We start from the raw sequence: 21,178 nt of genomic DNA, 5'->3' as shown, positions 1-21,178 counted from the left end.
GGAACTGGAATTAGCAAGTGGTTGGTGAGACCTTTTTATTTTGAGACAGGGTTTCTCTGTAGCTTTAGAACTAGCTCTTGTAGACCAGGCTGACCTCGAACTCACAGAGATCTGCCTGCCTCTGCCTCCCGAGTGCTGGGATTAAAAACGGGCATGCGCACCACCTGGCTGGGAGCTGCAGGCACACTTGACTTTAGTCATCTCTCCAGCTCCCTTACCCATTTCCTCTTTCCTCCACTTCTCTGCCCTAATATTCTCTTCCTTGATTGTGCTCTCTCGAGGCCGAATCTAGCTTACTTCGCTTACTTCTAGTCCCTTTAAATATAAAGCTAGTACTGACTTGAGAACACTTATTGAGACAGGGTTTCTCAGTGTAGCTCTGGCTATTATGGAACTCACTGTATGGACTAGGCTGGCCTTAAACTCACAAAGATCTGCTTCTGCTTCTACTTTTTTTGTGTGTGTATGTGTGTGAATGTTTTGCTTTTATGTATACATATATATGTCTGTACACCTCGTATACCTGGTGCCAAGGAGGCCAAGAGAGAGTATTGAATGGATCCCTTGGAACTGATGTTACAAATGGTCATGAGCTGCCATGTGAGTGCTGGGGCTCAAACACAGGACCTCTGGAAGAACAGCCAGTGCTCTTACCTTCTGAGCCATCTCTCCAGCACTGAGAATTCCACCTTTTGAAAGTAGGCTTTTGGCTGGGTTTGGTGGCGCACGCCTTTTTTTTTTTTTTTTGGTTTTTCGAAACAGGGTTTCTCTGTGGCTTTGGAGCCTGTCCTGGAATTAGCTCTGTAGACCAGGCTGGTCTCGAACTCACAGAGATCCGCCTGCCTCTGCCTCTCGAGTGCTGAGATTAAAGGCGTGCGCCACCATCGCCCGGGGGTGGCGCACGCCTTTAATCCCAACATTTAGGAGGCAGAGGCAGGCGGATCTCTGGGAGTTCAAGACCAGTCTGTTATTCTACATAGTAAGGAGACCTGGTCTTAAGACAAAACATACAAAAGTAGGCTATTGCACTCCCTTTATTCTGCTCTTGCCGTGTTGAGTTTCAGTGTTTTCATTCACCTGTACTTCCTAACTCCTTTTTAACCCATTAGTAGTTAAGGTAAGAGCCGGGTGTGCACACAACTCTAGCACTTAGACAAGGCAGGAAGATGAGGCTTGCCTGGGCTACATGGGGAGCCTGTCTCAAAACAGGAAGTGGTATTTTCACATTTTCCTGAGCTTTCTGCTAGTTGTCCACTGTGATTCATTCCACTGTGAAGAGATGACAGGGTTCAGTCTGAGACAGGCTGCACTGAGAATGTGTATTCCGTAGGTCAGGTCTAGCCAACTCTCCGAAGGTTATGTAATACTTGGCACACACACAAGATTATAATGACAAAGCCCGTGCAGTGGAAAGCCGTGAAGCCCCCAGCCCTTACTGGGTCTCCACAGGAGCAAGTCCATGCCCTCGCTTTGTTTACAGGCATGCGCGCATAAATCCCGGGAGGCTCAGATTAGCTTTGAGCTTTTCCAATCTTTTGGTTTGGTTCTGACACCCAATCACAGGCACTTGTTGGCTCTTCCTCAATCACATATCCATTCTCTGAGGTTGCACTTCTGGATGGTTGTCAGGTCCACAAGAAACTCGGGACCATCACTAGCTATGGCGTTTATTAGCATAACAAAGCACAGGCTGCTTTCCAGGCTCTCAGTGTTGCAAGTCCACACCGGCATTCTGACTCTTACAGCCCTGCCCCCTACTCTAAATTTCTTGTTTTCTGTCCCTGCTCTGGGCTCTTCCCCCCATATCTACACTACAATAAAGACCTCCTCAGTCTTACTACCCTGGAGTGATCATGTCCCCAGCTGTAGACTTTGTTCCCCCTCATCTTCCCATGTAGATCAGGCTGGTTCAGAACTTGCAGCAACCCTGCCTTTTCTTTTTTTAAAAATATTTTTTATGGTTTTATTATTTAACTTTATTTTATGTGCATTGGTGTGAAGGTGTCAGATCCCCTGCAACTGGATCTTCAGACAGTTGTGAACTGCCATGTGGGTGCTGGGAATTGAACCTGGAGAGCAGTCAGTACTCTTAAACCACTGAGCCATCTTTCCAGCTCCAACCCTGCCTTTTCTATAGAGTACTGGGATTACATGTGTGTGGCACCAGAACACCAGACTTGCCAACAGGCTGCGTAAATGTGTTGTCAGCATTCCGATCCAATCCAAGGAGGGCCAGCTCTTCCTCCTCTTCCCCAGCAGAGGCTGCAGACAGGCCTGCTGTGCTGCCTTACATTCCCTTGGCCCTGGCCTGCTGTTCTTCTATGCCCCTCCCCCACCTTAGCAATAGGACAGAAAAGCTGGAAATGGGCTCCTTAGGGTAAGGAGAGGACCACCAGTGTGTTCTCAAATGCAGGCAATCCTTCCCTGCGGTCTCGCGGACAGGCAGCCTCCTCCATACTGCAGGGCAGGTGCTGGCAGCCCGCCGAGGATTCCCCTCACCCCTCCCCTGGGTCTCACCTTTCCGGTTGCACAGGAAGGCTGCCTGGGCAGGGCCTCAGGGCCCAGGCCAAGGATGAGGAGCAGTGAGCGTGGGCAGGCCAGGGCTGCTCAGGCCTCTGGCTGTGCTGCAGTCACTTGACAGATAGCTGGCTCCCCGCCCTAGGGCACACCCAGGGAAGGTGACATGGTGGCAAGTGTCTCCAGGGCAAGCCTGAGACACTTTACAAAATAGCTCTGCAACTGAAGCCAACATGGAAAATTCCAGGGCAAGGGCAAAGGAAAATTACCACAGCTCGGGGATAGCCTGAGTGTGGATGAAAACATCTAGACTTTCATTTGGGAACAGGAAGACCACAGCCCCTCAGCACAAAGGAAGGACTCAGGCAGGCCCACGAGGGAGTCCTTTAATAGATCGCACAGACAAGAGACACAACAGGCCAGCGCCCTGCTTGCGGGCCCAGGCGCTTTGCCAGCAGATGCAATGGCCTCCCCCACCTGGGTGTGGGCAGCAGGGTGGAGATGAGGTGGTTTAAAAAACACAGCTGTACTAATTCTTCACTTTCACAGAAAAGAGGAACTCGGGAGGGAGCAGCTCACTGGAGAATTTACACAGAGCTGAGTCTGAAAGCCCACCCCTAAAGGGGCTGAACCTCCAACCTCCCCTAGCTGTCTGCATTCAGTAAGGGGCAGACAGCACATGGAAGGCCCAGGCCAGTCCACAGAGGAACATGCTGGCTTACACAGCTGCCCTCCCTCTCCCAGCTGTGAGCATTTCTACACTATGTACATTGTTGTGCTTTATTGCCCCCACCCCAGCCTCTGGCTGAAGCTCAGGGTGGAGGGGGGAACCCCCGGACCACATTCAGCTGGGTGAGAGCACCAGGCCCCCACAGGCTGGTGCTCTGTATCGTTCTGAGCCTGCCAGGCTCAAGCCACTGGAGCTGCAGACCAAGAGTACGGAGCCAGCCTTGCCAGCCAGCTCTTCTGAGGAGAAGCAGAAACAGAGGGTCAGTGCTGGACAAGATGCAGGCCGGGTGGGAGCAGGCAGGGCGGAAGGACAAGTGCAAGGCCGTGAGTCTGGGGTGTAGGGTTGTGTGCACACGCAGCTGATGGGGCCTGCAGGGCACCTGACAAGACCCATTTTGTAGCAGTGAGCTTGATGGAGGGTGGGTGTGAGGACCACTGTCCTGAGGCCCCTTGGAGCACAGGGCTGCTTCCAGTTCATCAGGGGCTGGCCCCAGCTCAGGGTGTGTGCATGAGGAGATTCAGGGAGAACCACCAGGCATCCTGTGGGGCTGGGTGAGAAGGGAAGGCTGTGGTGATATCTGTGAGTGTGTCCTCGCCAGGCCAGGGCTAACACACGATCAGTTGTTCTCAAAGAGCGAGAGCAGGTCATCGCTGCTGTTTGTGGGGAGGTCGGGTGGACCCAGGTAGGAGAGCAGTTCGTCAGGATTGGTCAGTTCTGGGAGCAGCTGAGGACAAAGCAAACACATTAGCGGTGTTGGTCTCAGACCCTTCAGATCCAGTGGCCATGCTGTCCTGGCCCTAGGCCAAGTGTGGATGCTAAACTGCCCTTCCCCTGCCAAATACTAGGCGCCTGAGTAAAGCCACCTGCCTGTATGAGCTGCCTGTATCTCCCCATGGACGGCCGCTACAGGATAAGAATAGCTCAAGACACGTTTCTCAACGCCAGGAGCCAGGGTGCACAATTGGAGGAGGCCCAGCTGTGCACCAAAGATGCACGGGCCCAAAAAGGGATCTCTAGTGTTGTTCCCAGGGGCTTTCTGCTCCGGGCTGCTCCTCATCTTCCTTATGTGGAACCTCAGTAGTTTCTCTTATGGCCTAGATACAGAGAGCCCACTGTCTTTCATGCCTGTGCTCACATCCTGCCTGTGTTGTCAAGATGCAGAACCGAGCAAATGGACAGGTGAAGCTGGACTGTGAAGACAGTGTTGTGGGCTTTCTTGGAGGCCTCACATACCTAGGTTCCAAAGTCTCTAATCTACGGGCAAGTCAGTCATTAACCACACGTGGGTACTTGGCACCCTATAGCTATTCCAGGTATCCAACCTGTGTGGAACAGCTGCTCTTGGGTGACATTATCTGACAATCTCTCTTGAAGATTCACTGTCTTCCTTTCTATGAAGCAAGGTGGGTAGACCCAGGGACTGATGCAGACAGCCCCCAATGGCTCCCACCCCCAACACAGGACGGGCTACTCACATCCAGAGCTGGTTCTGGGGCCTCCCCTGCCCCAGTCATGCTGGGAGGTCCCATCATGCCCGTGGCAGGATTGAAGGCCAATTCGCTGATGGGCCCTGTATTTGGTTGACCCAGGGACTGTCGGGATGGAGGGGGAGGATTTGGATGGTGTAGCTGGGAGCCTGGGGTGGGCCCGAGGTTGGGGGTGTGCAATCCTGGTGGTCCAGGATTATGGGCTGGGTCCAGGTGGCCTGCTGGTGCCATCTGAGGATGGAGAAAAAGAACTTGTTAAAATAGCTCAAGGACCCTCTGGGGAGACTCTTACTGAGCCTCTGGGCACAGCACTGACCTGGCTTGGGAGGCAAGGAGCAGACTTGTCTGCAGTCAGGAGGCTGCCGGGAATGTCAGATTGGTAGGACATGGGAGGTGGCCCCTGGGTGAACTCGGCAAGGTTTGGGGTGGTGGGTGTTGCAGATGGGAAGGATTCTGGGAAGGTTCCAGGCCCCAGGAAGTTGGAACCTGCAAGAAGATGATCAGGGATGAGACCCACCACAACAAAGTGCAGTATGTATATAGTGCGGGTCTTCAGGGGACACCCCAAACAGGACCAGTTCATTTCAGAAAAAGTCCACGCAAGTTTTTCCATGGAAAGCCTCACTCCAAATCAGAGGAACAGGGTGGAAAACTGAGTACACTATCAGTCGGGATACGAAGGATGGGCATCCTCAGCATGGATTCTGAGCTATAGAGGATAAGCCATCTTCCCAGGGTCACCTGAGGCTCAAGTCTGGGTGTACTGTACTCACCCTGGCTGGGGTAGTCGCTGGGGGCAGGGGCCGAAGGGGGCTGCAAAGGGGCAAAGGGGGCAGCGCCCGGGCCCAGAGCTGCGATCATCTCCATCACACTGGGCATGAGCACATGGGCGGGGCTCACGGTGCGGCAGCGTTTCAGCACTGGCCCGTCTGGCTCCTCCTTGATGTGCAGGTCAGGCTTCACAGGTACTGGCTTCCAGCTGCACGTGGGGTCGATGGTTATCTCCTCATAGTCTGAGCTAAGCAGGGACGGATGGGCACTGGTCACTTACCACCCCAGAGGTCACGTTTCCAACCAGACCTTGTACTCAAACCCCTTGCTACCCAGAACCTTCAGGACACTCAGCAGGTGCGTGTGTGGCCCTGGCCTGGAGTGGAGCTCCTTCACCGTGGGAAGAGGCTCCGAAGACTGCTCTTACTCCAGGACTACCTTCTGGTGGCCACAGACGAGGGGTGGCAGGCAGGAAGAGCCACTTACTTCTGAATGTAAATCAGGATACCCAGCATGTACTGGTCCACCTCCAGACCCTCCAGCAAGGCCGTCTTACTGTAGAATGCAAAGGAGACTGACTGGTCAGGAGGCCTAGCCCAGCTGGGTATAAGCACTACCATTTCTCCAGCTCTGTCACCTGTGTGATGATTCTGTAAGGGACCCTTGTGAGTTCATGGCATGTATTAGATGACCACTATGATAGTCCAGTGTAAGGGGATACTGTGCAAAGTCACCTAGTAGGGTTCTGCCCTGTCACCTAGTAGTTTCTGCTATTCTGGTCTGTGCTATGGACCACTTCTGACACTAATTCAAGTTCCACCCTTTAAGGAAGCGGCAGACACAAGACTGACTTACTTGCACACAGGGCACCTCCAGGTCCCCCGCTCACAGTTGAGCTGCAAGTATGACTCCAGGTCAAAGCACTGCAGAGAGACAGGGAGACAGGCCATTCCTTACCATGGGTCAGTGAAAGGGGCTGTTCCGAATGTCTTCTGGAAATTGTGACTTATCTGGGTTTATATTTAAGGTGTCAGGTTTCTACTGCAGCTGCATCCTAATAGGCCTAATTTGGGATATCCCCAAGCAGCCCTCCCCAGCACTGCTATGCCCCAGGATCAGGAAGTTGTATCCATAGGGAATCTCTTGGCTCAGGGCAGTTGTTAAAAGGCTAAGGCTGTAGCTCAGTGGCAGAGTCCTTGCCTAGCATGCATAAAGCCCTAGGTTCAACCCCTAGCACAACCTCCAAAAAAGGAAGTTTATAGGACAGAACACCACTATGCAACCATATGTAGCATGCAGTTACTTGGCTAACACTGGTTATTTCTGCAGACAGGAACTCTAAAGGTGGGCAGGAAGAAGGCTGCACCCATATCCTTATACCTTTTAAAATGGAACCCCATGAATATAGTAACTAGCAAAAATATAGGGAAAACTGTATGGTATGGTGGCACACATCTTTAATCCCAGAACTTGGGAAGTAGAGGTAGGCAAATCTCTGTGTTCCAGGCCAGCCTAGTCTACATAAAGAGTTTTCCAGGACAGTCAGGGCTACATGTCACAAACATACTTTTATAGGAAAAAACTGTGATTATGTTTCAAAGGAGCAAGAGGGTCACACTCCCGTGGTAAGGTCTGCCTTTTTGGTCTGACAGTTGAGCTCAGATTCCATCTGCCAAAGAGGAGGAGGCTCAAGTGTCAGCACAAAATATTGTTTTCTCCAGTGCACGAGTACAGGGATGTCTGTCTGCAAGCCCAACACTGGCAGCCTGGTAGGTTGAGGCAGGAAGATCAGGAATTCAGGTTTATCCCCAGCTACAAAGTGAGTCTGAAGCCAGGCTAGGACACATGAGGCCATGTCTCAAGGGGGGAAAAATCTGAGACAGATTCTCACTATGTACCCAGACTGGCTTCACTTTAAGCTCCTACTGCTTCAGTCCTGTGGGTGCTGGGATTACAGGTGTGTACTGGGATACAGGCACAAAACCTTTCTCTAAGTTGCTGATAAACATGTTTTTATCTGGAGCTTTTACTAGTTACAGCTATGGACAGTACTGTGCATGTTTTAGGTGGGTAAAAGCCAGAAGCAGACCCCTCCTGTAGCTCATGGGTTCTTTCTTTCTAATGCTAATGCAGCTTTCTCAGTTTCTAGTTTGTTTGTTTACTTATTTATTTATTTATTGGTTTTTTCGAGACAGGGTTTCTCTGTGGTTTTGGAGCCTGTCCTGGAACTAGCTCTTGTAGACCAGGCTGGTCTCGAACTCAGAGATCCGCCTGCCTCTGCCTCCCGAGTGCCGGGATTAAAGGCGTACGCCACCACCGCCCGGCGGTCAGTTTCTAGTTTAGATGCCATTCAGTACCGAGTCAGTCTTCTGGTTTCTCCACAAACTCAAGACAAATCCAACAGAGGGCTACAGACCACGCACCTGTATGTGGCGACAGTCGTGACCACGGGCTGGGAGCTGGATCCTGCGGAAGGTGATGGGGCACTTCAGGGACACCTTGATAGCCGTCTGCTCCACCCCATCCTCTCCATTGGGCCCAGGGGTGCCAGGGATGGTGCCGCTACTGAAGTTCCGCTTTACTAACATTGACAGGGGAAAGGACTTGAGTAAAAGTCTCCAACACTCTGAGGCTGTGAGCTGGTGTGCTAACCAGAGACCCAGTCATTCCTCAGTCAGTGCCTCTAAGGAGTTGCCTGGAGGTAACCAGTGCTCCTTGGGCAGAGCCACCAGTCTGAAGGAGGAAATGGTCTCTGTGCCACACCGCAGGGTTCAGCCTGGGACAGCCCAGATGGCTGAGGAGTAGGGACCACTCACTCTTGGTGATGCAGTGCTCAGCTGGCAGGAGGCGCTTCTTGAGGAGGCCCTGCAGCACAGAGCGGACAGACGGACGGTGCACCAGTTGCAGCACAAAGAGGTGAGACTGCAACAGAGTGAGGGACATTACATGTAGAGCGGGAGCCTGGGAGGCAGATGGTTCAGGGGGATGTGTTTTTAGAAGTTAATTCAAGGGGTGTCAGGCAGGGAGGGATGGGGCCTAGCATGGACAGAAGCCAGGCCAGCTACTTTCCCGACAGCGAGGCCCTCCTAAGTGCTGCCACACAGGTAGGGGCTTTCCTACTTCTCTGAGCTTCAGCCACACTGCACTATCTCATGCTCTGCAGGGCACTTGGCTCCAACCACTGTCTAGTTTTCTCCTCTGTCAAAACACAATCACCTCAAGTCCCTGGCACAGTCTCCTGCTTGTCACACCCACTCTCCTGACATGACGTGGTATCTGAGCCACCCTATCTCCAGGCCCTCCATTGGGGTGGCTCCTGATAGCCTGCAGCTCAAGGTTACTGAGGATCCTGTCCACTGGAACCTGGTGAGGCCCAGGCCAGAGCAGGCGGCAGGCACATCTCCCATGAGCTACCTGTGCTTGGCTTTCTGATATAACTAACATGAGCATTAAATCTGTCCAATGCAATCTAACTGGGAAACGGGGTGGATTTCCTGGCTCCCTTTTCTGAAAGGGCAGACAGGGCAGACTTGAGAAGCAACATCTGTTCTTCAAGGACAAAGACTCTCCCCCACAAGCTCCCAAGCCCACAGGAGAGCTGATGGTCTGGGTGGTCTCTGAAGGCCCCAGCCTGAACCCTGACAGACCCAACCCACAGCCCCGCAGGCTACCCACGCAGCAGCAGGCGGTAACAGTGATCTGGATCGTGTTGCGGCCTGGCTGGCACACGTGCTTCAGGTAGAGGGGCTTGTGCGAAGTCTTGTTGTCTCCACGCTCGATGCTGAGGGGTGTGGCATTGACGCTGACCTGCACAGACGCTGGCCAGTTGGTGTTCATCTGTCGGTCCTCATGGTGGTAGCACTTGAACTGCAGCTCCAGGTCAGGCCTAGAGGGAAGAGGATGACAGGAGCCCACACTGTACAGCCAGGGCCCAGGGGCAGGATGGTAGCGGGACTCACCTCAGCATCAGAGTCTTGTAGACAGAGTCTCGGAGCTGGAAGACATGGTTGCTCACAGCCAGGTTGTGCTGCAGGCGGAAGGGTTCCAGGACCACCCCATCTCGAACTGGGAAGGTCAGGCGCAACTCATCACAAGGACCACTTCCTGCAGGCAGAGGTATGCTGGTCATGAGTCTGGTACCCTTCCAAGACCCCAAAGAACACTTCTGTACCTAGAGCCCCAAATCCTAACCTAACCCCTGCCAGAAACTCTCAAGAGGGCTCTGAGATGCCCCCACACTGGGCTCCTAGTGTCCCTACTCAAAGTGGGCCCCCAGTGAGCATGTTCTGTCCTGCCTCAGCCATCTAGCAGTCTGGATCACATTCTGAACAGACACAGGACATGCGCCCAACCTAGAAAGCACATTCAGACTGGGCCATCTGCCATCGCCCTATGGTTCAATGCAAAGTTTTAGGAAGTTTTATTTATTTATTTATTTGTTTGTTTGTTCTTCGAGACAGGGTTTCTCTGTGTAGCCCTGACCTGTGCAGTTCTGCAGACCACGCTGGCTTCGAACTCACAGAGATCTGCCTGCCTCTGGTTCCCAAGTACAGGGATTAAAGGTGTGTGTCACCATTGCCCGGCAGGATGTTAGCTTTTGCAGGGGCCCGATATATAACCATTCTGCTTTGTATGAAGCTGGGCCTTGGGCTTTCCCTGTAGGACTCTCTGAGTCCTGATTACCCCAGCCACCCAAGTATCATGTTGGCTGTTGTCCTTAAACACTCACCAGAGGGTGACGGATGCAAAGAGCTGAGGCCTGGCTTGAGGTCAGGCAGGAAAGGAGACTTGACTTCCTGGCTTGGGGACATGTAGGGAACATTGCTGCTGGGCGTCATGGGTGGTGTGGGATTCCCCGGCAGTGGGGAGCTGGGGTAACCAGGGATGGAACGGGAAGGCTGTAGAGGTTAAGCATAAACAGTCAAAGCAGAATGGCAAAGTGGGAGGGCAGTCTGCTCACGGAGCACCCCTCTTTCCACACACCCGCCTTGTGTGCCTCCCAGCCCATCCGCCCTGCCAAGCCCCGTACCCCACTCAAGCCAGGCTGGCTGTAGCCGATGCTGCCCCCGTTGAAGCTGGCGCCCTGCCCGTTGAACTGCTCTGTGGGCTGTGGAAAAGAAAACTGAGTGTGCCTGGGGCTCCAGCCTGCCCCCCACTGGCCCCCTAGGCCCGATCCTAGAGTCTGCACCACACACAGGAGCTGATCTGTGCATTGTCTATACTCCCTATAATCTGTAAGAGACGTCACTGATTTCATAAAGTAATACTAAGGAAACAGGAGTGGCCCTTAAGTCGGAAGAGCTCCATCTTTCTTTCTCTTCTCCACCTCATCATGCTACTCTGCCTACCCAGGCTCCTAGTGAGGTGTGCTCACCCTCCCTATGCCCAGACAGGAGTCAGGATGTGAGGGTAGATGGGTAAGGAGTGAATGCAGAGGTTGTCAGAATGGCTTGGAAGTCTGCTTGCTGCTCCCTACACCAAATATCCACAGAGAGACATAGATGTATGGACCACAGAATCAGACTGGACACCCTGAGAGCTGTTCTTACACTGACTAAATTCCCTGGCCAGTCTACCGAAAGGTCCCCACTGAGTCCCATGACACTCAAGCCAGCACAGGCTCATGGGAGCCAGTCCTACCTTGTAGTGCAGTCCTGTGGAGCCAGGTGCAGACAGGGAAGGGGCCATGCCCTGCTGCAGGGGTAGCCTGTGTCCGGGGTAAGAGGAGGCAGGGCCAGGGGGTTGCCCAGGACCAGGAGCATACTGGGCAGTGCTGGCTGCATACTGGCCTCCTTGTAGATACTGCTGCCCAGGGTACACCTGAGAAGAAGCGATGCCCAAGGAAAGAAAGAGTTATTGGGGGAAGCTGTTTGGTGTGTGTGTGTTGGCAGATGGGGGAGTGTCTTCGTGATCCTGCCGGGCACAGTAGTTCTCTCTCACAGCAGAAGCCACCCTTATCATAACTGGGACTACTTGGTAGGGACTCATCATCTAGGACCCCACACTGAGCAATCAAGACACTCACCTCTGAATAGGCTCTCTTGACGCCCTGTCGGGGCAATGGCTGGGCCTGAGGAGGCCCAGGGTACCCATGTTGAGGCAGTCGCTGTCCTGCATACAAGGGTGTCATGCCTGCTGCCCGGGCAGGGTTCATGGCCATGGAAGAGAGGCCAGAGGGGCCCATCATTCCTCCCATGCCAGAAGGGTTCATGCCAGGGGGTACACTGGGTCCTCGGGGACCACCATGCTGCAGAAACTGGCTGTTAAAAGACTGTCCAGTTCCCATCTGAGAGGAGAAAGAAGAGGGACGGTCCAGACCCGCTCTCAGCAGTTCCCAGCCCTCTCTCCTTTCCCGTGCCTCTTCCACTGGCTTCATGAGGTCCCACAACAGTCCACACTTGTCCCCACAACCCACTGTGGCAAGTCCTACAAGCCCACCCATACTTGCTATCGCATAGAAGGAACTTGAGGGGCCTCACCGCTCCATATTGGCTTAGCTCCTGGCTCTGTTTCTCCTGCAGGGCAGCCACAGTGGCCGTGGCCGTGGCTGTGGCGGTGGCTGCGGCAGCAGCCATAGCAGCTGCAGCTGCTGCTTGTGTGAAGTCTGTCGAGGGCCGCGCAGCATGTGAGGGGAGGGCCAGGCCTCCAGGGCCACCTGCATACCTGCAGGTGATATAGGATTGTCTCACTCTCTACAACAGCTTGCTCTGAGACACACAGCACTCCGGAGCCCATTCTTCCATTCTTTCTCAACCTTCCACTGTGGCTACTGGAGTTAGTGGGGAAGCAACAGGCAATATCCAACCCTTTGGCAGCACCTGCCAGGCTGACAGCTTCAAGCCACTGGCCAGGTGAGGGGCCCTGCTTACCCAGTGGTGAAGCTGGATCCCCCAGGGTAGCCCCCGCGGCCATACACGCCTTGCTGGACGTAGCCCTTGCTAGCACCACCTTCAGCAAACGCCTGCTGTCCCAGGCACTGCGGGGAGGTCAAGGCAGAGCTGCCACCTGCCACACCAGGCATCATAGAGCCACCAGGGGGGCTTCCTGCAGGGCCCATGGGGTTCCCCAAAACCTACAAGGAAGTGGGAGTCACCAAAGAGAACCAGCCAAACCACTGTCTTCAAGACATAGCTCTGAAGTGTTAGATGCCAAGAGAAGCCTAACAAGTGGGGAGGACCTGGGATGGGAAGAGTAGCTGTCTACAATTCTGACTAGGGTGGTCTATGGAGCCAGCCAGGGGAAGGCATCCCATGACAACACAGAAGAAAGGCACCTAGCGATTTGAGACCCTCAGGAAGCCCCAGCCTGAGCTCCAGTCAGTCCCCGTAGCCCTAAGATGGCAGAGGCACCAACTACCAAGGCTCTAGATCCTGAGGGCTAGAGTAGCTGGGCCCAGGTGCATACTCACCTGGCTTTGAGTTGCGTTGCCAACTCCCCACACAGTAGTAACCACAGACAGTGACCCGGCTGGCTGAGTGGCACTTTGTTGCCAAGGCACAGACTCATATGCAAATGAACCATCACTACAGAGAGAGTAGCTTGTAAGGTGGGGTCAGAAGGCCCAGGGCTTGTTAGAGGCAGGCCACAGAGCCCACACTCACCCGTGTGGTGCAGGGGGCAGGGCAGGTTTCATGGGGTTCATGGGGTTCATTGGTGACAGAGCAGCCTACAGGCCCGATGTACCAAAACTTCTCTGGGAGTTGCTGCTCCGGCTGCTGGACAGGAGGGAGAGGACAAGAGCTTAGACGAGCAAGAGTCCTTTGCAGTAGCAATTGACAGAGCAAAGGCAGGGCTGGTCGATGTCAGCCTAGAATACGGTGCGAAGTAACTCTAACAAGGGCCCTCCCATCTTTTTTTCCTTTTTCCTTTAATGTAGGAGAAATATACAACTACTCAACCTCTACTCTAAGGTGGTAGCCCTGAGAACTCCTTGACAATGTAGCTTGTTATGAATACATTCCTACTCGCAAACGAAAGAGGAGCAGATATGTCTGCATGCGAGGGCCCTGCCATTTTAAGCCAATGAACCAACCCTGAAAGAGGGCTCTGATCTCAAACACTCTATACACCCTTTCCCATACTCTATCCACATAAAGTCAGGAACCCCTCTGCAGGTTCCTGGAGTGGAGGGCTGAGGGCCAAACAGGGTAGCACCCACTCAAAGTCTTACCCACCCTGGGCAGCCCAGAGACCTGAGAGGGAGCAGAGCCAAAGTGTCCTTTGAGGCGGGGACTGGCAAGGTCAGGAAGCAGATGTGGAAAGGCAATCCATCCACCAGCTTGGCCTTGGGGAGGCTGTACCAACACGGCTGAGGCAGGACACAGGCACCAGCCCAGCTCCTGGCTGGCAGGCTTTTCCTATCAAGAGGGCAGCAAAAGGGCTTCAGGCTATAGGATCCTCAAACTGACCCAGATGACATAGGGGAGTAGGTGACTGTGGAGTATCGGGCCAAGCAGGCAGTCCTGTCCCCCACAGACCCATCTGTGACACTAGTGAGTTCCCAACAGGGCAATGACATACACAGTACAACAGGTGTGTGTGTGGGGGGGTATCCGCAGACACAAAGGCCCCTGATGTAACTAAGTTTCTCAGCGATAGTGAGAGCATGTTAAACCACATCTACAAGACGGGACCAACTGGACTTCATCTGCAGAAAACCGCCGCAGTGGCTGGTGGACAGGGGACCTGTGGCCAACGCCGGAAGTCTACTGCTTTGGTGCTAGGTCTGTGCTCCCACGTAGCTCCTGAGTCGGAGTGGCCACAGCTCCAGGAGGCTTCCAAAGTCATGTCTCCCACACTGCCACAACCAAGCACCTTCTTAAAACAGGCTCAGACATTCCCCAGGATCAGACTGTTGTCCTTCCCAGAGTCTCATTTCCTCAGGTCCTCGCATACCCTGAACCACCTGCATGCCTACCTCTGCCTGGTCTTACTAGAGGGACACAGCAGTCATATGCCAGGCACTTCTCAGGGGACCCCGAGGTAAGGCTGGGTGCTTCTGTCCGGAACCCCTCTGCCATAGTAAGGCTGACATGTGTACCTTCTGAAACCTGCTGAAATCTGCTGAGTTCCCTCTTGCAGCTCAGCACTCACAAGCCTCCTGTCCAGGGGAACAAGAGATACCCCAGCACCCACTCAGCCTTGGGACAGGCATTCCTATGTGCTTACCAGGATCTCACTCAGAGCTCACCACAGACCTGGAGGCTCTGCAGAGCCAAGCTACACACATAGCCCCAGAGCAGGCAAGAGAAAGTAAGGACAGGGATTGTGGACTTGGCCCTGCTTCCGGAGATCCTTCCCACATCCAGCAATAGGGGCAAAAAAGCCCCACTTATGGCAGTCTGACCCCTAACCCCCAGGGGCAACCAGATTTGATTCTGGCCTTTCCCAAACCAAGTCCTGCCTAGGCAGCAGAGGCCAGGATGTACCAGCTTGGCAGCAGAGGTTGGCATCCCTGCAGCTACTGCCTGATCCTGGAAAGAGGAACTTGTCAACGACAAGTCCTCCTCCCAAGACCTGACATATGGGGCCTGAAACAACCAGGTGGATGTCAGGAATTGGGATCTATTTTTTTTTAATAGAAAGCAGCATAATTAGCTGGGCGGTGGTGGCGCACACCTTTAATCCCAGCGTTGGGGAGGCAGAGGCAGGCGGATCTCTGAGTTCGAGGCCAGCCTGGTCAACAAAGGGAGTTCCAGGATAGGCTCCAAAGCTACAGAGAAACCCTGTCTTGAAAAACCAAAAGAAAAAAAAAAAAGAAAGCAGCATAATTTAATGGAAGAGAATAAAGATGGGGAAATAGCCGCACAAGCACTCCCAGGGTACCAGAGTAACCCATGGGGGGGAAGGACATCTAGAACAAGTGTGCAAGAACAACTGGAGTTCCATTGGTAAACAAGACAACGGGGCAACTCCACATGCAGGTCGGTGGCAGAGCAACTACAGGAACATGTACCAGAGTCTGGGTCTGAATCCTTGTACTGCAAAGACGACCAATTCATACCTATATCAAAATGAACTAGGTCCTGGGTTTAAATGTAAAATAGAAAACTATGGGCCGGGCGGTGGTGGCGCACGCCTTTAATCCCAGCACTCGGGAGGCAGAGGCAGGCGGATCTCTGTGAGTTCAAGACCAACCTGGTCTACAAGAGCTAGTTCCAGGACAGGCTCCAAAACCACAGAGAAACCCTGTCTCGAAAAACCAAAAAAATAAAAAAATAAAATAAAATAAAATAGAAAACTATAAGATATTTAGAGAAAGGTAAAAGGAACTACAGGATCTAAGCTAGGAAAAAGTTCTTAGATTTGACACCAAAAGGCATGATCCATTAAGATAAACTTGGCTTTATCAAAATTAAAAACTTTTCTGTGAAAGATTTGCTAAAAGCAAGCCACCTGTTCCAAATGAGGGGGCATCTAGAATATATAAAAAAGTTTTAATTAGCAAAACAAAATCCAAATAGAAAAATCAGCAAAACACATGAATAAACGTCTCCAAGGAGAACACAGATGCTAATTAACCCAAGAACAAGCACTCGGCAACTTGTCAGGAACACAGGTTAAAGCACGAGGAGGCATCATTGTACATGCAGAAGAACAGCTGAGACAAAATGTGACATCACAAAATGCTGGCAAGGAGAAACTAGACCTCACAGACATTACCCAAGGACCATAAATAGCATAGCTACTCTGGAAAAGTTGGCCATTTCTGTAAATCCAAGCTTACAGCTATCACAGTACAACAGAGCAACTCTAGGGCAATGTCAACTCAGAGAAATGTCAACTTAAGTGGAAAAATTTGTATGTGAATATTTGTTATATCCAAAGACTGGAAACTGCCTAGGTGTCCTTCAATGAAGGACAGTCACATCAGTGTAGGACACCCACAACCCAGATGCCAGAAGCAACACACCACTGCTAACACACTACAACCTATTTGAGATGAATCTCCTAGAAACTGTGCTGAGTGCAAAAAGCAAATCACTGGTGCTATATTGTCCGTTATCTGCCAAAATTAGGGAAATTGTAAACGGGTTAACAGTGGCCAGGGGTTAAAGGGAGGGCAGGGAGGATGATCTTCCACGACTGTAACTTCAGTAGAAGGAAGCCGGGTGTGAATATAAACACAACAAGAAGGTTCCTCCCAACTGTAGCAATGAGCTGTCCCAGACTGATGTTGTACTACAGTTTTGCAAAATGTTACCATTTGGGGGAAACTGGGTAGAGATACAAAGACTCTCTGCAATATTTCTTACAACTGGATACAGCTACAATTATCACTATCTAAACAAAACCTTTAGCTAAACAAGGGTATGGTGGCCCAGGCCTATAACCCTAGCACTGAGGAGGTGGGGGCAAGAGGACCAGAAGGTCAAGGTCAGTCTAGAAAATGAGTTCTAGATTAGCCTAGTGTGGTGGTGCCTACATAAAATCACAGCAACTGGGAGACCAAGGCAAATGATCACAAATCCAAGGCTTGCCTAGGTTACACAGTGAGACCCTGCCTCAATAAATAAATAAATTAAAAAAAAAAGGCCAAGTTGTGTACACATCTTTAATCTCAGCACTTGGAAGGCACAGGCAGGCAGACCTTTGTGAGTTCGAGGCCAGCCAGGGCAGCTAAGTCTGTTACACTGAAAAACCCTGTCTCAAAAAACAAAAAACAAGCAAAAAAAACCAAAAAAACAAACTTTAATTACAAAAACATTACCACAAAACCACACCACCAGAAACAGCCAAACCTCCCCTCAAATCCAAATCTGGTTAGGTTGGCCAGAGCCACTCTGTTGTCCCAAGCACTGGGAGGGCACCAGGCTGGCTGGGAAGCAGGCAAGTGAGCCCTTGCCTCATTTCAAGTCACCTAAACCAGTAACACTCACCATCAGAACATCCCAGTTAGCTGGTGTGACAGGCTGCTGGCCCCACCCAGGGTCATTAGAGCAGGCTCTGGGTCCTGAGCCTTTTTTTTTTTGTTTTTTGTTTTTTGTTTTTCGAGACAGGGTTTCTCTGTGGTTTTGGAGCCTGTCCTGGAACTAGCTCTTGTAGACCAGGCTGGTCTCGAACTCACAGAGATCCACCTGCCTCTGCCTCCCGAGTGCTGGGATTAAAGGCGTGCGCCACCACCGCCCGGCCTGAGCCTTGTATCTTTAACACACCTGACCACAGTTTGAGAGATCTCATCTAGGAAGTGCACAGAATTGGGGGAGATGGGGCTGGAGAGATGGCTCAGAGGTTAAGAGCATTGCCTGCTCTTCCAAAGGTCCTGAGTTCAATTCCCAGCAACCACATGGTGGCTCACAACCATCTGTAATGAGGTCTGGTGCTCTCTTCTGGCCTGCACCACAGACAGAACATTGTATATATAATAAATAAATAAACAAATAAATATTAAAAAAAAAGAATTGGGGGAGAAGAGAGAGGACAGGTGTGGGGTGGGAAGGCACCCACAGGAGCCTTTTACATCATAGGAGCCTGGGGAATTCCACCCACAATGCTTCTCTGCTGTGGACAGAGACCACAGACACTTCCAGTTCCCCCTAAGCATGTCTCTGCTCGGAGGACTTCCTGCTAAACTCCTGAATTCACACCTTCAACTTGTAGGTCTTGCAGGAGGACCCTAGGACTCCAGATCTGGTATCCAGTGGACCCTCTGCTCCTGACTACAGGGAGACTATGAATGTAGACCCCCACCTCCTACCTCCAAGACAGGACTGGGAAAGAGGCCTGAACTCTCAGAGTGCCACCTGAGGCTGGAAGCAGGTCCCCCAAAGCTGCTCTGACTTCAAGTCAGTTTAGGAGCAGTCTTCTGGAGGTCAAGTCATGTCTCCCTTCAGGCAGAGCTCCAGAGAACTTGCTTTCCAGGTGTGTCCCAGAGTCACATCCCAAGTGTCCCTTCTCAGCAGCTTAAGAACAAGACCTAGAGCCGGGCGGTGGTGGTGCACGCCTTTAATCCCAGCACTCGGGAGGCAGAGGCAGGCGGATCTCTGGGAGTTCGAAGCCAGCCTGGTCTACAAGAGCTAGTTCCAGGACAGGCACCAAAGCTACAGAGAAACCCTGTCTCAAAAAACAAAACAAAACAAAAAAAAAAGAACAAGACCTAGTAATGGGGCCCAAACTCAGGCAACATTCCTGCACCTTCTCAACAGCCCACAAATCGTGACTCAGTGCCTCCAAAGTTCCAGGGTTAGGCTCACACTCAAGAAATTCAACTCAACTCAAATCCCAAGAGAGATCTGCCTTGCAGTGGTGCATCCCAGTACTCAGGAGGCGGGGGCGGGTGGGACCTCAGAGTTCAAGGTCAGCCCAGTCCAACAGGAGTTCCAAGACAGCCAGGCTACCCCGTCTCAAAACAAATAAACAAAAAAGGAAACTGGGATCTAAAGACTCCAGAGAAATGAAAGTCCCAGGAAAGAGTGAGGTGTGTAAACTGTGGTCCTAGCCACTCAGGAGGTTGGGGCAGGAAGATCATTTAAGCCTAGAGGAGTTCAAGGCGATGCAATAAAATCACACGACATGGGGTGGGTGGGGGAGGAGGTCTCAAGTGTGACAGAAGCAGTCCCTAGTATCAAAGAAGCATAGTTAAGTGCCCAGAAGGCTTGGAGGTCCTGCCTGCTCTGTATGTAAGGCAACAATACTTTCTCAGTGTGCTGACTTCAAGAATGAGCATATGCCGATAGATAAATAGTCCAACCAAAACCTGACTTCAGTTTCCAATATTTAGAACAGGGATCAGGAAGCCATTCTAGGAGATATGGCCACGTTTATGTACTCAGCCCTTAGAAATCAATCTTGGTAACCAGGATGCTCCCTCAACATGCTGGGCCTGTCTCTCCGAAGTCTACCTGTTTATCCTCCTTATCCCTCCAGCTGTAACTACTCCCCTGGGAGCACACCAGGACCCTTGAGGTCAGTCCTGGGGAGTAAGGTTAAGCTTCCCTCCCTTTACCACTCTCAAGTGTCAAGGGATGCCCTTGGTGCTGGCTTTGCCAGGACTTGGTGGCGAGTACGTGTTCACCCTACCCATATTCACCGTGGTCTCAGATCAGGTCACATTTGTGACGGTGCTATTTGTGTTATTTTCTGCAATAACACAAATGAGTTATAGACATCACCAAAGACTGTCTCTAATTACTAAAAAGAACCCCGGGGAGGATGGAGGTTGGGGGGGGGGGGTGAGCGGGGCAGGTGATGGAGTCAGAAAGGGACTGCGTGCTGAGAACAGGATACCCTGAGGGAACGGGATACTTGCGGGGGGGGGGGGGGGACATTGGACACCTGGGAATGGTGTTCAGGGTACAAGGAGAACAAAAAATCTAGGGGAGAGTAGGGAACCTTCGTTCCTGAGCTTCAGTTTGGAAAAGGGTGTTCCCGTCAAAAACCTAGCCAGGGACTGACAGGTCAGCGTCCTCAGTCTAGGAGCCGCGCAGCTTCTCCTGGGGCCACTAACGGCTTCCAACCGCCCCCCCCCCCCCCACATCACCCAGATGGAGAGCACCTAAGAGAGAACCGAGGGGCGCACTGTGAAGGTGAGCCTGCCCGGCTCCAGAGCTGGAACGACAGGTTGGGATGAGGGCCCACCAGCCTCCTCCGCTCAGGAGGCCCCCCAAAGGCCACTCGCACCCCTGGGCCATTCCCAACAAAGGCTTAGCGGATGGGTAAGAGAGCCCGACGGCTCGGCACAGGGAACAGGTACCCGCAGGTGGGCGGCAGAGCCGGGCCGAGGCGAAACCTCGTCCGGCGCCTGGGACCGGCCGCACCTGCCACCGCACCTGCCGCACCTGCGCGCCCGCCGCCCGCACTTGCCTGCGGTGTCCCGCGCCGCCCCGCGCCATCCAGCCCGCTCACCTCCGCCTGGCCCGGCCCGGCCCGTTGCCGCGGCCCCCGGCCCGCGCAGCTCCATGCGCTCAGCCCGCCCTCGGCGCCGCCCGCCGCCCCCGGGCCGCCGCCGCCCGCGCCATCGCGCCGCCGCCGCTCGGAGGGCACAATGGAGCCGCCGCCGCGCTCTTCATGCATATGCATGACGCCGCGCCGCCGGCCCCGCCCCCCAGGCCAGAGCAGCGGAGCCCCGAGCGGCGTTCCGTAGGCTCCGGCAGGAACGAGTGCGGGCCTGCATGGCCGGGCCGGGCCCGGGCTGGGGCCTGGCGGCGACCGGCTGCCGCACAGCAAGCTCCGTGCGCCGGGCATGCACCCCGCACCCCTTCCGCACCTTTGCGATCGCGGCGTCAGAGGAGCCCCGTGCGCTTCCTGCTGCTGTCCACCGGGGCGGGGCCGGCAGGGGCGGGGCCTAGGAGTGGGCGGGGTCACGGCAGGGCAGGCTGGGCCTGGGCCTGGCCCTAGCCTGGCAGTCTGGCTGGTTCGTGACTGAGTACTGACTAGGTCCCTCCGGAACCTGAGACCTTCATGGCGGCCGACAGCGTCTTAAAGACAGGGACCCAGAGGCCCATCGTGGAAAATGAAAACCACGTATACCTGTCCAGACAGCCTTCTCCACAGCCGAATAGTCTCTTCCTGGGGTGTTGCCTCCTTCACCTCTGTTGCAGTCACTGTTAAGATGGTCCAGGGGCTGGAGAGATGGCTCAGTGGCTAAAAGCTTGACTGCTGTTCCAGAGGCCTCAGGTTCGAGTCCCAGCTCTCAGTCATCCATAATTTGAATTCCGAAAATTCTGTGTTCTCT

At 53.2% G+C, this 21,178-nt stretch overlaps 1 protein-coding gene and 1 non-coding gene across 8 annotated transcripts; both read right to left on the bottom strand.

Moving 5' to 3' along the window:
* Window positions 1-2,885: 2,885 nt before the first annotated feature.
* On the bottom strand, window positions 2,886-20,788 carry Zmiz2 (zinc finger MIZ-type containing 2). 7 transcript variants are annotated; one of them, XM_075944278.1, is made up of 20 exons: window positions 20,711-20,788; window positions 13,698-13,862; window positions 13,107-13,217; window positions 12,914-13,028; window positions 12,375-12,577; window positions 11,985-12,168; window positions 11,531-11,791; window positions 11,146-11,325; window positions 10,535-10,612; window positions 10,235-10,403; window positions 9,465-9,609; window positions 9,181-9,391; window positions 8,322-8,427; window positions 7,929-8,086; window positions 6,361-6,428; window positions 5,992-6,060; window positions 5,508-5,752; window positions 5,051-5,220; window positions 4,723-4,965; window positions 2,886-3,971 (listed from the first exon to the last, which is right to left on the bottom strand). In XM_075944278.1, exons 3-20 carry the CDS (start codon window positions 13,154-13,156, stop codon window positions 3,864-3,866), a joined length of 2,763 nt encoding a protein of 920 aa, XP_075800393.1. In that variant the 5' UTR covers window positions 13,157-13,217; window positions 13,698-13,862; window positions 20,711-20,788; the 3' UTR covers window positions 2,886-3,863. The 7 variants fall into 7 exon arrangements, with proteins under 7 accessions (XP_075800393.1, XP_075800394.1, XP_075800396.1 ...); XM_075944279.1 differs by having other exon boundaries at window positions 13,107-13,220; window positions 20,711-20,783; XM_075944281.1 differs by having other exon boundaries at window positions 12,375-12,481; window positions 20,711-20,783.
* LOC142833219 (small nucleolar RNA U109) lies at window positions 13,374-13,506 on the bottom strand. Its single transcript, XR_012907356.1, has one exon. It is a non-coding gene; the product is annotated as a small nucleolar RNA U109 (small nucleolar RNA).
* Window positions 20,789-21,178: the final 390 nt, after the last annotated feature.

Source organism: Microtus pennsylvanicus, chromosome 12 (assembly GCF_037038515.1).
Source record: "Microtus pennsylvanicus isolate mMicPen1 chromosome 12, mMicPen1.hap1, whole genome shotgun sequence".
In the NCBI taxonomy this organism is placed as follows: Eukaryota; Metazoa; Chordata; class Mammalia; order Rodentia; family Cricetidae; genus Microtus; species Microtus pennsylvanicus.
The sequence above is the reverse complement of the archived record's forward strand: the minus strand, read 5'-3'. Positions and strand labels throughout refer to the sequence as shown.